The sequence below is a fragment of the Diadema antillarum genome, unplaced genomic scaffold (assembly GCF_040938485.1).
Source record: "Diadema antillarum isolate AM-2024a unplaced genomic scaffold, OU_Dant_1.0 seq00001107_RagTag, whole genome shotgun sequence".
Classification (NCBI taxonomy): Eukaryota; Metazoa; Echinodermata; class Echinoidea; order Diadematoida; family Diadematidae; genus Diadema; species Diadema antillarum.
Window position 1 is genome coordinate 1 of NW_027271923.1, and position 16106 is coordinate 16106.

At 40.5% G+C, this 16106-nt stretch overlaps 1 protein-coding gene across 1 annotated transcript in view; it reads left to right on the plus strand.

Moving 5' to 3' along the window:
* Positions 1-5101: 5101 nt before the first annotated feature.
* The window catches only part of LOC139743812 (cadherin EGF LAG seven-pass G-type receptor 1-like), a 98101-nt gene continuing 87096 nt past the window's right edge, over positions 5102-16106 (plus strand). Inside the window, exon 1 of the mRNA XM_071654268.1 lies at positions 5102-5719. Within this exon, the coding sequence (XP_071510369.1) occupies positions 5137-5719 (583 nt within the window). The 5' untranslated portion in view covers positions 5102-5136. The remainder of the gene's footprint in view (positions 5720-16106) is intronic.

The following is a 16106-nucleotide window of genomic DNA, read 5'->3' on the forward strand; positions in this document are numbered from 1 at the left end:
TCCCTCGTTTCTGAGTGTTTTCTCAGTGGAGCAAAGCTCGGGAATGGCATTTAATACCCTGGGCTTAACTTCTCAACTTTCAAGGTTAAGAAGGGCATTCTTACTATGCAAGAGAGATAGAAAGATGGAGAAAAAGATATAGATTGATAGATAGATTGATTGATAGATAGATTGATAGATAGATAGAGAGAGATGAAATTCTTTGCCACAAAATATAATCAAGAGTAAGTTACTTTTATAGATTTTAACTGATTTATCTCTCTTCATAGTGAGATTCAAAGTGTGCAGAAGCTGATATTTGTCTGGTAAAATATTCAAAAAAGGTAATCCTGAAACTGATCTCTCAACAGTTAGCCACTGAAAGAGCATAACGAGCATTCAGAATTTTCTATACGAGATGTAGTTCAGCAGACATTACTTTTTATGGCAATCTGCTCATACTTTATAATAATTTGGGTTGATACTTGCAGACCGAGGCAAGGCAAGTCGTTATTGAATGTCACAGGCTTTGAAAAGTTATTCATCGTGAAATGGACTTGTAGTTGTGCTCCTCCTCCCGCGGGTTGTCAGTGATGTGTTTTTTCTGCCAAATTTAGTTGTAAAGCACACGTTTAGAACAACAGAACTGTGATGTAATTTTCGTCACCAAAGTGGCGAGAGGTTTGTCTCACCGTGCCGAGAAGAAAATCCTGGAAAATACCTTTAGTACCCATGGGTGATGAACATACGGTGTAAACAGTCCATGCAAACACTTATAGCAACACCCCAGATGTTGTCACGTCTGCATTTCATGTCCCACACATCCGCGACAAAATGCATTATGGGAAGGTGTGGTCACATACACGTATGACATTTTGATAATCCTCACCACTGGAGTTATGCATAGAGGTGCCCAGTACAAATTGCTATTAAGATCATTTTCAGAAATGGTTGCAAACCAATATGGCATTGAACCCAGGTATATGTTTGAGGGATGAATAATTCTCTTTTGATATAAGGCAGCTGGAAGACATAAAAAACATTTACATGAAATAGGGAAGGAGATTACAGGAGCACCATAGAATTATAGCTCAATCACCTGTAGACAGGCTTAAGCTGTAAGGTAATGTTAGGCCTGATGCATGTTGTTTTTTGATATGGAATGCTATTATATATGAAAATGTGCTGAAAACAGGGAGAGCTTCCAGAATTGGGTTACTGCTGTTAATGGTGTGTTTTTATTAGACTGAAGCGAAATACCAAATTGAGCATCCCACGATCAGCTGCCAATCCGTGGGGTGACTGTTTTTTTGCTTTTGTTTTTTTTTCCTGAGGGGCACTCTCATCCCCCACTTCCATGACTTTTCACACAAAAAATATGATGATCTTAAGTGAATGTGAAGTGATGTGAACCTCTGTGACCCGCTGCCTGATGTGGGGGTGGTGGTCGGGGATTGATGCTGGGGACAGCTTTGGAGAGGGCATTGCCAAAATCAGAAATTCTCTGCTTTTGGATGCGTGATATTAGATCCATTCAGCTGGATAAATAAATCAGCCCTCTCGTGGCTCTCCGGCTTGAGGAATGCTCCTTGAGTTTGTGTTTGCGCGAGTCAAATTCAGCCAGACATGAATGCTCCCCCCCCCCCCCCCCATGTGCACTTGGTTGGTTTAATGCTTGTGCATGCGGAAGTTTGCTAGCTGGCATAAGCACCTGCAGTTGTGCATAGTAATCAAAGGCATGTGTTGGTGGGAACTGATGTGAAGTAGGTTTAAACCATTGACAGAAATTGCGTACATCAACATTTTTTCTTCATATACTAGACTTAGGTAGTACCTTGTCTCCATCACTGACATCATTTTTGTTTTGAGTTTATTTTCTGCATCACTTGTCATTAAGTCCAGAACGACCAGTGTGGGGTTTTTTCTTGATTTTATGTTCTTGTGTAAATCTGATTTTCCTGTCATGGAAGATTTGCAAGAACATTTCTTGTAGTGTTTTTTTTGATAAAAGGAATGGACAAAATGTTTGTTCAAAGAAAATTCAAACATTACCATCCCTCAGTATGCTGTAGGTATGATGAGAAGCCTTATACAAGCGATGTCATATTTCTAAGACACAGCTCATAAGCTTTCTCTACAGGACATTATTGGTGGATGACTCATGGAAAATCATATGGCAATAAATCTCATATTTGTCTGATTGTGCAGCAAAGTTTCTGTGATTTATTGTCTTGCTACTTTGATTTCAAGATAACATTGTCCCCAGGGGGTATGCTCATTTGACGTCAAATAAAATACAATCCCATCTAGTCCTCCTGGTTTTCCTTCTCCTCCTCCTCCTCCTCCTCCTCCTCCTCCTCCTCATCATCATCATCATCATCATGATCAACATCACCCTCATCCTTCTCATCACCATCAGCGTCATCTTACCATCATCATCATCATCGTCATCCTCATCCTCCTCTATCTCATCCTCCTGTCATTATTATCACCCTTGCTGTCATTATCACCATCGCCATCGCCAGCATCCTCATCTTCATCCTCCTCATCCAGCATCACGAGTATTCACATGGTCTTCATCACTGCGGCATCATCGTCCTTCTCCATCAGAGGGAATCTTTAATATCAATACGCCCTATCTGATGGATTTTGTAGTATGGGTGTTCCATCAGCATGCTGTGCATGTACTCGGCTGTGTGTAAAAGCAGCGCAAGGGGATGTAATTCTCCTGTCATGAATCATACAACGCACAAGATTGAGTGAGGAGAGAACAGCCATCATTTCAGCTGTGTTACTGGCCGCAGCTTCTCGGCACCCACTTTATAGCTGCCATAAATCCCATCATTGATATTCCCATATCACATGTAACTGCATGTTGAATTGATTGCCGAATATGCCGTGCACTTGAAAAGTGAGAAAGAAACAAAACAAAACAAAACACACCATAACTTGCATATTCCTTCAATGTAGAATTCATCTGCCGCAAGAACTCGGATTGAAGTGGAACAGAGAATATGCCTATGCATGCCTTATCGAGTGACGTGTTTTATATGCAGTTCACACCACAGCTCGGTGGCAGCTTTTGCATCACTGGGCATTTATTTTGAATGACTACAACTAAGTAGGGAGAGGGTGTAGGGCATTTCGCCATAGCTATCTACAGTTGTCTCATCATCCCTCAAGCCTGTGGGCTATATGGAAAAGATTGAGCATGGCAAGTGTTGCAGAGAGTTAAAAGCGGTCGAGGCAGTAGCAGGCAGAGCACTGCATTCACACTGACTTTGCACTTCTATAAACTACTGCAGACAAGCCAACAGAGGGATTTTCTGTAGCGTACTCCTTTAAAACTTTTCCTAGCAATGCCTTATCGTACCCCAAGTGCTCTCATAACCTCTTTTTAGCTAGTGGCTTGTGTTTACAACCCACATTTTTTTTTGGGGGGGGGGCAGGGATGGGGATGAGGGAGGAAAAAAAAGAAGAAGAGAAATATCTTTAACCCAAAATGGCAGAGTCGATTCTGATGCGGTTAAGTGTACGAACTTAGCCTCCCCTGGCTTGAAGGAGGTGCCCGAGGGCGCAATACACTCGCTCCATGAATGTTCATGCATATTAGGCACCCTATTGAGAGTGCTCTGCGCCAGCAGCTGGAACCGCACTGTAGCCATTGATAGTACCTCCGCTGCTCTTGTGGCCATCGTGGCACTGTCATCTTTCATTATTCGGTACAGCACAGAATGCACTCCAGGAGCGAACTTAGCCTCGCGCATATATATCCATTAAAGTGGCATAGATTTGAGCTTGAATGTAATCAGGAACATCTGACTCAGACGTGTCGTATTATCATCACATTGCTATACCAGTTGCTTGATCATGGCAGTAATATAAAGCTGCTGTCTCCATGCTTAATTGGCCACACTAAGTCGCCATCTTGTTTGCAGTCAACTATATATGTGTCAGATATGCACTTATATAGAAGCAATGGTCTGGTTTACATTTGCAAGTATTTGAGAGGTAGACATTCTTTTTTCTTTAAAAACAAGCCACTGGTAATTGAAAGTTTGAGTGAAAATACAAAAACCAATGACCACTAAAGGATGACAAGCAATGGCTTTTTCTATCATGCAAGTCTCAACCAATGTGGAAGCCATTTTGTCTCTGTGTTACACAGCGATTAATCTCATGATTCGCAGTGCCTCTCACGGAGTTGTGAAATTCACACCTTCTGGGGCAAATTGGGCCACGTTCTGGCTAGAGAATTGTTACCTCCCCCGACGCAGATCTGTGAACATACCCATCACGTCTGCATCGAGTGAAAGTTCCACCGAATCACTTATTCAGTAGTGGCTGAATCACATTTTGACTAGAGGGGATACATTATAGCCTGGTGCTATATGGGACTGGCTGTTCTATTATTCATGGGGACATAAAGGGCGGTGTGAGTTTCTCATTGGAATGGAATCCATGTGACATTCAAAATGTTATTTGATTGGGTGGGAAATGAAGATTAGATTATCTAGTAGGTACCATGTCTCAACAAAAATGATCTGTATGTTCTTTAATTGCATGGATTTATGAACATTGTGATTCTGTTTCAAAATCAATTCTGGTTCTAATTATTTTTTTCTCTGCTTGTGTAAATGGTCAAGGAATGATGTTGTTTCAACATTGAAATTTTTGTGTGATTTTTGTTTTTGTATGCATGCATAGAGATCTTATGGTATTATGCATTTCTGAGAACTGAATATCATTATTATCATTATTCAAGTAGGGAAGCTGGGAAGCAATGCTAAGGAATGTACTGTCGTGCTTTAAACAAATTTCAAAAGTGCTACACTGGAAATTTCAAGCAATATGAATGATGGATTAAAAGCAACAATGTCAATTGGTGTGTCTTTTTATTAAAACTTTTGTTTTTGTATCAAAGCTTTTGTGTTTTTATTATTGTTAATGAAAAATTCTCCTTCATTTTAGCCCTTATAGTATTCACACTTAATTGTTTATTTTGGTTGCAGAATATGTGAAAGCCTTTTAAATGCCAAATTTGCAACTTTTACATTGCCCCTGTTCTTTCAATGAGATCTATATTTATGTTTATTTTGTTCCTGTGTCTCCCTCTCAGATGGTCTGAACCCTGCGACAGCATCCTGCAAATTCCGGATGATCATGGTGACCCACGACATGTTGTTTAGCAGTGTGACAGTCCAGGTTGAGAACATGCAGTCCAACGAGTTCCTGTCCCCAAAGCTGATCCAGTTCATCGAGGCCCTTGCGGCTATCATCCCAGCCAACCAGGACCTCGTTTACCTCTTCAGCATCAAGGACGAGGACACGGCGATCCTGAACATCACGTTTGCGGCGCAGCGTCCCGACGGCTCCTTCTTCAGCTCCCAGTACCTCCAGGAGAGGGTGTACCTGAAGCGAAGCCAACTCTCGCAGGCGCTTGGCGCCACCGTGCTGCCGTTCGGTGACAACCTCTGCCTGAACGAGGTGTGCAGCGATTTCTACCACTGTATCGCCCCGCTCACGTTCTGGACACCGGGCGGGTTCATCGCCACGACATCGGTGATCTTCCGCTCCATCCACCCAGAGACCATCTACAAGTGCGACTGTCCTCCAGGATTTACTGGAAACTACTGCATGACGGAGATCAACTTCTGCTACTCCAACCCGTGTGCCAATGGCGGAGTTTGCGTCCAGAAAGAGGCCGGATACACTTGCTTGTGCCAGGAGGGGTTCATAGGTAAGGAATATTGTAATATCTATGTCATTCCAGTGGATACAGGAAATCTTAGCTGCTGGAAAATCCAAGCTGCTTGTCAACGTGATAAAGTAGATACTGGTTTCTCTAATTATATCAGACATGAACACGCTTAGATGACAAGATATGACCTTCAGTCTGTTGAATACTGGTCTTCTGGGGTTAAATACTAACTAGGACCTCTTGATGCTGATGTAACAGGTGCTTTGTTCCTCTTTGGCAAACCTACTTGGACTCTCACAGTTGTTTATGAAACAGGAGACTGAATTGCCAATGTTTGTATGATCAGCAGGAATTAGCCAAAAGTACAAAAACAACTGAGCGTCAGCGGGAAGGAATAATTTCGTTGTTGCAGTGAAAGTTAGCATAATGTGCTGTTGTTCATAATCAGTAGAAGAACATTCTACTTCAATTTCTTGGCCTCAATTTTACTGATTTCCAAGATTTAAAATCATTCCACGTACAACCACCTTGAGACAGTTCCGGAAGCTTGTGATACGAAAGGGTAAGGTCACTGACTGACAGGAATTCAAATGACACCAGTTCCTGGCTCATTTCATCTTTACATTCTGTTTTTTTCCGTGTGGCATGAATGGAGTAGCAGATCAGATGTCTTTCACCAAACATTCTCTGAGATATTTTCAGTACCGGTAGTTGTTTGAGTTCGTTCCACAGAGGAATATTACCGGAGGATGCTTGGCGTTCTCACCTACGTGCATTGCTGTAGGCTTGACGAAATGCTGATTGGTCATTCAATTTTAATCAATTTAAGTCACCCTGCTCCAGTGGTCACTTTCTCAACCCCTCCCCTCCTTCCTCCTCACCCCCCCCCCATCCCATCCCCCAAGCATCTGTACATTAGGTAAGACAACAATAAATCACCAACAGGTCCGGGGGAAAAACGTGACGCACCCATTCACTTAACAAATCGTGCCTCGTGGCTGGAAAACTGCTCGCACTAGAGCGCATCCAACCCAAACCCTAGGCTCTGTGGAGCCACGTTCACATCAGATATGCGAATGCCCACAACCACTGTGAGCAACTCGCCTGCCATGTTAATTTCTCAGGCCCGTGCCTGGCGTAACAATATTTGCCATTGATGCTGGCGAGTGATGCATTCTCCGTATGCTCAAGTTCGGGCTTAATGAGTACTTGATCATCGGGGGAGTGCAATGTCAATGGGCTGATCACAGATTAAGTGTCATTACCGATTAAAGTGCAGTACAAGGTGGGGTAGTGATCCATTATATTCTGCACCACAATCGCAAGTCTATGAAGTTTGGGGGAAAAAAGGGAGACCTTTTGAACTTTGTAATGGTTGTATCTGCTGCAACATGAAGAATTCGTTATTCCCAATGTGGGTGCAAGAATTTTTTGCGTTCTCATGTAGATGAGGACTTCAAACAAGTCCACATCATTGATGTGTCAATATAGATGTATCGAGTAGTTTGCCAGCGAAGATTTGATGTCTGTACAATGCCTAGGCCATGGAGTGTATAGTCAGTATGTCAGTACGCTGGTTTGTAAGGATCCATTATGTGAGGAACAGTCCTAATAACCTGTAATAGTGCTTGACACAAAATTCACCGCGGTGAATGGGTGATGTAGTAATTTGTCAAGCCTTTGAGGGCGACGAAACCGTACAAGAGCAAATGGACCGTAAAACTGCAGTTACTGGCTCCGAATCTTGTTTCCTCATAATCTACATAATGCAGTGTTTGCCATATGTTTGCCTGAATTTTGATGGCTCTGGTAAAATACTTTGTCCTGTATAGATGAGAGTTAAGCGTGAGGCTGGCATCTTTATATGAAATGCTTGTGTACCTTCTTGACAGCATGGCTAATTGTAGAATTTTTTTTAAAACTCTGTCTGAAAATTCTTGTCATCATCTTTTATTGGTTGACTCAAGAACCGTAAGAAACATGTGATGTCAGTGCCAATAAAGTGGTTTCCAAGATAATGTATGGTTATACTATAGGAATCTGTAAAAAAAAAGTAGTCCTGCTAAAGGGTACCAATATATCAGTGGTATGCAAGCCTCTACATGCACTTAAAATCAATACTTTCCATGCACTCTCTCACTCTGCCAAGCAGATTTTTAATTCCTGATCTTTATTGCCTCCTTTCACATTCCCACAAAATATTTGTCGTAATGTAGCTCATATTTTCATACTGCAGTGGACTCTTCCATTCATTTCAGCTCTTTGGAAAATTATTGAGTAAATTTTTGGATTAAAAAACAAAGAAGATGCTAAGGAAAGAATGTCTCTATGTGTTTTAGCATTTTGAAATGTGAAAACTCAAATTGAATGTGCCAGAATCAGAGAGCGCTATTTCCCAGGATGGATTATCAGGCAGTCTGAACAGAGCCCCCATCCCACCCTGCGCCCTCGTAAATGGATTTGATCGCTTGCTGCGGCAGTCAAATGCAATAAACAAGTCCCCAGCCCATCGCAAATCACACGAATAAAACGGATTGGAAGTCACGCCATCAGCAAGCGAGGGCATCCTCCTCCTCGTGTAATATTTTCTCCGCCATTCCCTGATCTATCTGATTCTCGTAGTTGGCTGCCAGCTGAATCATGAATGAAATGCAATGAGACCAATGAGAGTGATCGAAAGTGCACTGAAAGTGCCATCCAAAGGTTTAAATATATAAAGAGGACAGTAGGTGGTTGCATCGTGCCAGAAGTTATGAAAGATTCATCAATTCTCTTTACTTTTCTCTTTGCTTTAAATCAATGATTCTCCAGTTTGAATCACCTGTGATAAGTGATTGTTGGTGTCATAACATGTACAGCATTGAAACATATGTGAAATTTGTATAATTTTAAATTTTTCTCATTCACTATCCCTTTACCATTATCCCACATGTTTCTAAAAGTTTCATAGACATCATGAAGAAAATGCCAGGTTAAGTATGCAAAGGGCTAAGAGTAAATAATGATTAAGATATGTTTATTCAATATTGTCACACCTAATGATTACTTGGAGTAGCATATTTTAGGAAACAGCTAAAACAGCTATATGGTAGCACATTTTATAAACTCATATAAACATTGTTTGTAGCTTTTAATGTATATTTATGTACAAACATATGTAATGTGCACATATATATATATATATATATATATATATATATATATATATGATAAAAACCTAATACATATATGTGCACATATAATGTTTCTGTGCTATGTTAATTTAATGTATATTTATGTGCAAACATATGTCATGTGCATATATATATATATATATATATATATATACATATGTATTCAGGCAGCTGAAGAAGCTGCATATAGTGTGTTCCATCAGTAGATTTCCACAATTGTTTACAGTGAGTAAACAGCTCTGATTATATTACTGTTTCTGTGCTATGTTAATTTTTCTACGGCCTTCAATCAGAGACTTAGGTCAGGACTTATACCAGTGTCTTAACTTGCAGCAAAAATGCAAAAGTTTTGAGAAGCTCATGTCAAGATTTCCCTGTGGATAAGGGATTTGCCCTGATAGCTGAAGGATTAATCAAAAAAGACTTCCAGAGAGGAGGAGGCATATTCTATGGATATTATCAACCCAAATCCTGGGAAATATTGACTGAAGTAAAATCCTCATCCCCCCCCCCCCCCCCCGATATTGATTGTGGCTGGATCATACACAATATTGGATTGGGAGGGATACGTATGCATATCACAGGGATGGGGATTAGATACCAATTGGATATTATAGGTCTGGTGTGTGTGTACCGACGGTTTCCCAGCGGTAGCCAATCTTCATATTGATTTTGTGTGAGGCCCCAGTTCAGTTTTCACCTAAAACCTGCAATGAAGTCGACTGCATGGCATAAAAGCCAGTAGAGATGATGACAGCCCTGCATAACCTTTCAAGAAAACAAACAAGGTCTTGTTTTTATTTTTGTTTTAGTTGTATTTCTAAGTTGATGTGCCTGAACATAATAATTAAAAAGATTATATGAATGACAAATGAGTATGACATTTCTAAATCACAATGTTGTGAACTATGCCCTGGCACTAAACATTAAATAATGACGTAAAGATAGATTTATTGTTTATGCACTTGAGTTTCATTTCCTTTCCCCATACATCACATGGAAAGCTAAGATTAGAAGAAACCATACAACATCTATTGTATGCTTACAGGAAAAGGAAGTCCAGTCACTGCTACAGATATTGGGGGAACAAGCATGTGAAACCAGTCATTAGTACTAACTTTAAGATACAGGAGTTTGCTTTAAATGGAATATATTCCATTAACAACAACAATAACCAAGTATGTTACTACATGCTATGTCAGAAATTTAACCCATTGAAGACCATTTGGTTTTGTCTGGGGTTACATTACCCATGAACCTTTTGCCAGGTTCACTTGTGGCTAGTTCTTCAAGGGTTTTAACAGTTTTAAAGTACTCATTTAGGTTACTTGCTTATGGGTTAACACCTTTAAGTCACCGATGGCAAAAAAAAATCCTGAGCAGCCTCCACACACGACTCTTTGAATACATAACTCCATCCAGTGGACTGGAGGGAAATTGTCAAAATACACACAGTTTCTTATTTTCTTATGAGTCCAGCCAAGGTATTTAAGGGGTGATTGACACAGGGTTTGTGAAAGGGACGTGTCTGGTTTACAAGCCAACATACAAATAGCCTGCTGTCGGACCCTTCGAGTGAACCCACACTCCAGAAGACCAGCAGGGAGCCCTCTTTGACCCCGTCTAACCGCGTTGGAGAGCGTCGGACCTCATGCTGTTCCACACGCTGTTCCACACGTAGATTGCACTCCATCCTCGCGTAGTTGGAAATAAGTGACTCATCATCCATACAGTGTGTACTTGTATGTTAGTTGTAGGAATGCAAGAGCGTCTGAAAGTGAGAAGAGAGGTTTGATATGTTCTTTAAGGGGTTTGCGAACGCACAGACATGCTATCTTGCACAAAACTAAGTGATTGCTTTTTCTCAGCAAGTACTTTTATCAGCACCTGATGATATGAGAGCTCTAGGTCTTTGTAGACTGTTTTGCCCAAACATTCTCAATCATATTAAAATTTGCAAGAAAATATGGATGTACTTTTTTCACCCTTGAATGTTTATGTTTCCTTCATGTTCAATTCCAGCCTTCAGTGCCTATGGAGCTATGTATTTTACATTGAAAAAAGAGCATGCAATCATTATGGCTTTGGATGATTCCTGTGTAATGCAATTTTTCACTTTAGATGCAAAATCATAGTTTAATATGAAATTCAACTTGAAAAACTCAACAGCCTAAATTCATGAAGGCAGTTCAAATTAATCCCGTTGCTTTTTTATTTACAGTAGTCCATTGACAACAAATATGAAATTTGCTTACCTTGTATGTAGATAACTCTTTTCTTTTCCCTCATTGTGGAGCACAGAGACAGTTTGATCTCAAATTTGAAGTGAGCAATTAACCTTTCTTGATAGCTGTTTATTCCTTGTTGCATGTGGCAGTCTTGCCTTTGGTGATGATAAGGTTAATCTATGGGCAAGCTGTACTCTACACAAGTATGAACTGCCTACTGCAGGGAAAGTAAAAGGGTAAAGTAATGCAGGTTATGACAGAGATGGCTCTCTCTCAGTTAATGGTTGAAAATCATGTCATGGTTGCAAAAACATATTTAAAGGGATGGTACAGTTTTGGTTGAGATGGGGCTTCAGGTTTCCAACGTTTTTTGATGATGATTTTTTTTGAGATAATGAGAAACCTCTAAAGTGAAATAGCGAAAGAGGATACGAGGAATTCAAAGCTTATTTTAATGAAAATTGGCTTTGAAATGGCTGAGACATCCAAAACAAAGTGATCCTGATAAAAGTTGAGACCCACTCTTTATTAGGATCACTTTGTTTTACTTTGGTTTTTGATATCTCGGCCATTTCAAAACCTATTTTCATCAAATAAACTTTGAATTCCTTTCAGAATTGTAAGCTCTCTAACATTTCACGACGTGGCTTCTGAGTATCTCACAAAATGTTAAAAGCTGAATCCTCACCTCAACCAACTATGCCATCCCTGTAAAAGGGGAGAGGCCGAGTCTGATTAAAAGGCTAGGCAGTCCTCATTGGCGCTGGGACACGGTTGTGTCATGTTTCGGGGAAGGAACGAGACGGGCCCAGCGTGAGATACGGCAATATTGGAAAGGGGATCCCAGGCAGAAGTACGGCCAGAGTTCGGGGTGGTGGGGAGCGAGCGAGCGAGTGAGTGAGTGCTTGTAGGTCTGGGGTGTCATTTAGCCAGGAGAGAGAGAGAGATGTCTCGTGCAGTTTTCGAAGCCATCATCCGTGATGTCGGGGCAGTTTGTCCCTCGTGGATTATTGCCTCCGTGCCTGCTGGGAAGGACATTCCATTGGTTTTGGATCAGTCGCATTTTGCCGCCACAAGTGCAGTTATTGGGGGAGAAGCTGAGAGGGATTTTAACATTTCTGCGGCAGTCATGAACTCAACATTCTAATAATAAAGAAACTTGTGCCATTTTACATGACAGTAATACGAACAGTTGTTGCTTGAACTAATGATATCGAGTCAGAAAGCTACATGCCGATATTCAGAGAAATACAAATTTTCATTTGCCAATATTCCCATTTATAAAACAATTTCTAAGCACTCCACAAGAATCATAGGGTGAATGCTGGTTGAAAAATGTTTCCATCAAAAATCACATCCTGATCTTTGTTATAGTTCCTCATGGTAGTAGCTAGCTTTGAATGTGTGGGGATTTTTTTTTTCCAAATAGATATATGAACATTTTAGTCTATCCATTTTCTTACAAATCATGTTGTCTGGCAACGGTCTATAGTAGATGCTTGGAAACATTGGTAAGTTCTCAGTGAGGAGCTGTCCCAATATGATTATATTCTGATTTTTTTTTGTGTCTGTTTGCGATTGATTGCGTAACAATGTAGGCAACTGTGGTACTTGAGCTGAGGAAAACTTTCCTTGAAGACCTCAAGCAAGGGAAAATGCCAGTAGTTATGTTTGAATGTTGTGCTAAATATGTATTTACATGAAAGACAGGGAATTGGGAATAAGATTGTCCCCCCCCCCAAAAAAAAAAAAAAAAAAGAAGAAGATTTTCTCACATTATGAAGAAGTTGCATGATTGTTGTGTCTTGAGTGTTGTATTCAATGAAATATAGATAATATGTATTTACCTACATTTTTGCAGAAGTTGCTTCTGTTGACTTCACAGAGCTCTTTATAGTAGCCTTGAAAAAAGAGATAGATTACTCAATGATTGGTGCATTCCAGCAGTGGAATGTAGAATTTCTTTTTGTATTTATGAGCAAAAAGTGTAGTGTAGAGAGAATAGAAATAGTTCCTGTTCTCAGCAGGAAGTCTGTGAGATTTTGTTTGCACATGAAGCCTGAGAAGTGTGCTGCTTTCCTTATACAGCACAGAAAACACGAGGCCATTTTGCGTCCGCACCAAAATGCCCCCACTGTCTGTAATTTTATCCGCCATGCCCTCAAAGTGCACATTTTTTTTTTCTTCCTTTCTTCAATGGATCTCTAAAACATGGCCATTTTTTTTTCTGTTTCCTTTACCCTTTTTGAATGACACTTGAGAATTGTTCTTCAGCTTCACTTGCTTATCTACCCTCCTCACCCCATCATTCCCCCGCTACTCTTTTTGGGTGTCATCGTGATAAAGAAAAGGGAAACAGAGGCAACCCGCTGGTTTAGCGAGGGTCTCTAATAAGTTCAAACTCCATTATATTGCCACTTTTTCTCACTTGATTTTTTTTTTCCGCTCCCAGTACCGTTTCATGAGGTGTAAACACTGGGTTGAAAAGGGGATTTTAAGAATGTGGGGATATTTGGCCAGTTGGCTGTGATTTGTAACACGCCAGGCTTGCTCAGCTCCAAGCGAGATGTGATTGACTCGCAGGTCATGTGCGCCATGTTTGTCGTGCCCAGTCTGATTTTTTTTGAGCGCGTGTATAATCCTCCGATTCCAAGAATGTGGGTCTCGTAGGGTTTCATGGGAACAATGCCATGTACTGCCACATTTGAAATCGAAAAATGTGGAATGGTCGTTTTCCATTGACATTCCATTATTGTCAGAAATCATTGGTAAAATGAAGGGAAAGTTACCCACAGACGAAGAGTATTCAAACATCCCTTTAGGTATTTATGTTGAGATTTAATCCTGCCAGAGATGACATTAATCACACATATTTGTTTGACTGTGTCTTACATCTTATCTTACATCTCATTGGTATCATTTTCCCTCTTTCTGTTTTGGTAAGATCTAGAAAAATGATACAGTTATAAGTTCATGCTGCTCACTTTGTTTTCTTTTAATCTACATATTAATATACTACAGAAATAAAAGGAAAATGTTTGTTTGAATTGGGAGACTTGTTATTTTTTCATTAGTAATTTTCTTCGTCCACGAGGGAGGTAGAAATCAATGGACATAATATAATCAGTTCACTCATGAGGAAGTGTTGTGCATGAAGTAACTATATTCTTGGTATAGACTCCCACCTCCCAAGCCATTCCCAATCAGCTGGAGGCAATCAAGCTTGTGATGAGCTAGCTCTGCAGGGGTCGCCACTTTTTAGGGGGCTTTCAGACATGCGAAGAACTCATCTGTTAACGTGTTTAGAAATATCTACACTGTATTTCTTATGCTTATTGATCCATTTTGTATTTTTTGCAAAGTCTTGAGTGCAGACTAGAATCACTTTTTGTTTTGTTTTGTTTTTTTTTTTCAAATGCATTTCCGAAATCCAAATGGCATGTTGTGGTTTGCAAGAGCTTTCAAATTGAGTTTTTGCATAATTCGAGGAGAGCATTTACTGTCTTGAGTGGTTTTTGACTTCTTATAGCACATTTGATTGGGGAAAGCCTAGCTTAGTCTTTATTCACTTCTACGATAAACCATGCATTCCTTTGGTTTTCCTCCAATGACATTTATATGTATGTTTGTACTCTTTGGTGCATGCATTCTAGGAGCTCATGGTTTGATTAACAGTTCATGCCATGCGTAGCCTAGCTGATGTACTGAGTGTCATTTGTAGTTAGCGGTCGATGGGAGACTCAACATATCTGCAAATTTTGTACAAAACTCTACGTGTTCTACAAATGTGATATGACAAATGAGGTATGATGTAAGTCTGAAACTTCTCCTCCACTTTGCCCATGCTGCTCATACTGCGCCGCCGTAGGGTAGAGAGCTCCAGTGCGTTTTCCCCAACCCTGCAAAAGTCCCCCCAATCCTCTTGCTTTGGCTGTATCTTCTTGAATGTTCTCTAGCACTTCAAGCAGCAAGCTCATCCATAAATTAAGCCAGAAGGTACTCTTTCTTCTTCTATGTCCCCCTCCTCCCCTCTTCCTCCCAAACCTGTCTTCCCCCTCCCCCCCCCCCCCCCCCCCCCCCCCGCTGCAATGTGATGCTTGAAGTTCTGCCCTCCAGATACGTGCACATTTGTATCCGTACGTGACATGTGAGCTGAGGTTGAGAAGTAGGGCGTAACTCCCCTGTCTGACTTTTTGGACCAATTCCTCTTCACGTGATCATTTTTTTTTAGAGCTTGATGCATGCTTATTGACATACTATATGTTTTTTAAGTTGTTGCAAAGGAAGTACCAATATCTGATGTCCCGAACTGGAACAGAATTGAACGAAGAAATGGAGCGGCTACTTTCAAAGCTCCATGCGACTTTTATGAATGTGTAAAAGAGGGATAACACTTTGTGGAATTCAAAGTTGTTGTTTTTTTATCTACATGAGACATTTGTGGAAAGACAATAAAAGTGGGCAAAATGTGAAGCCACTCTAATGAAAAGGTGGGATAAACTCGGATGAAGGGGAAACATGGCGTTGGAGACGGGCAATCGATAAATGGCAGCCAGCATAAGGAAATCACAAAAGTGACCACAACTGCAGACCAGTGTGAGATTCTATAAATACTCTGCAATATAAAATGTTCATTCGCAGTAGCAGTTACATTGAAAGCTTTTGTAAATCCATATTTTTTTTTAAGCCACAGTTTGTTGTGATTAGCAGCTCTGCAGAACCATGTAGTCTTAGTCTCTGTGGTATTACAATATACGGGATCATAAAATGAATAGTTGCCAACTGAGTGTTCATCAGGAAACCATACACCTCATCTGCCAAGATAAACATACCTAATGTGTATTCTCTAATTTACAAACTTCCGTGAAAAAGGCGGCTTTGCTGAATGTTTTCTCTTTTGGTGAATGAAGCACAGCATTTACACTCAATTTTATGTAATTATTGAATCAATGGCAAGACTTTGTCACAGCAACAAGAAGAAGGCCATTGTATGCCTGAGAGGCATGGTTCCTTAAAGTATCTTGA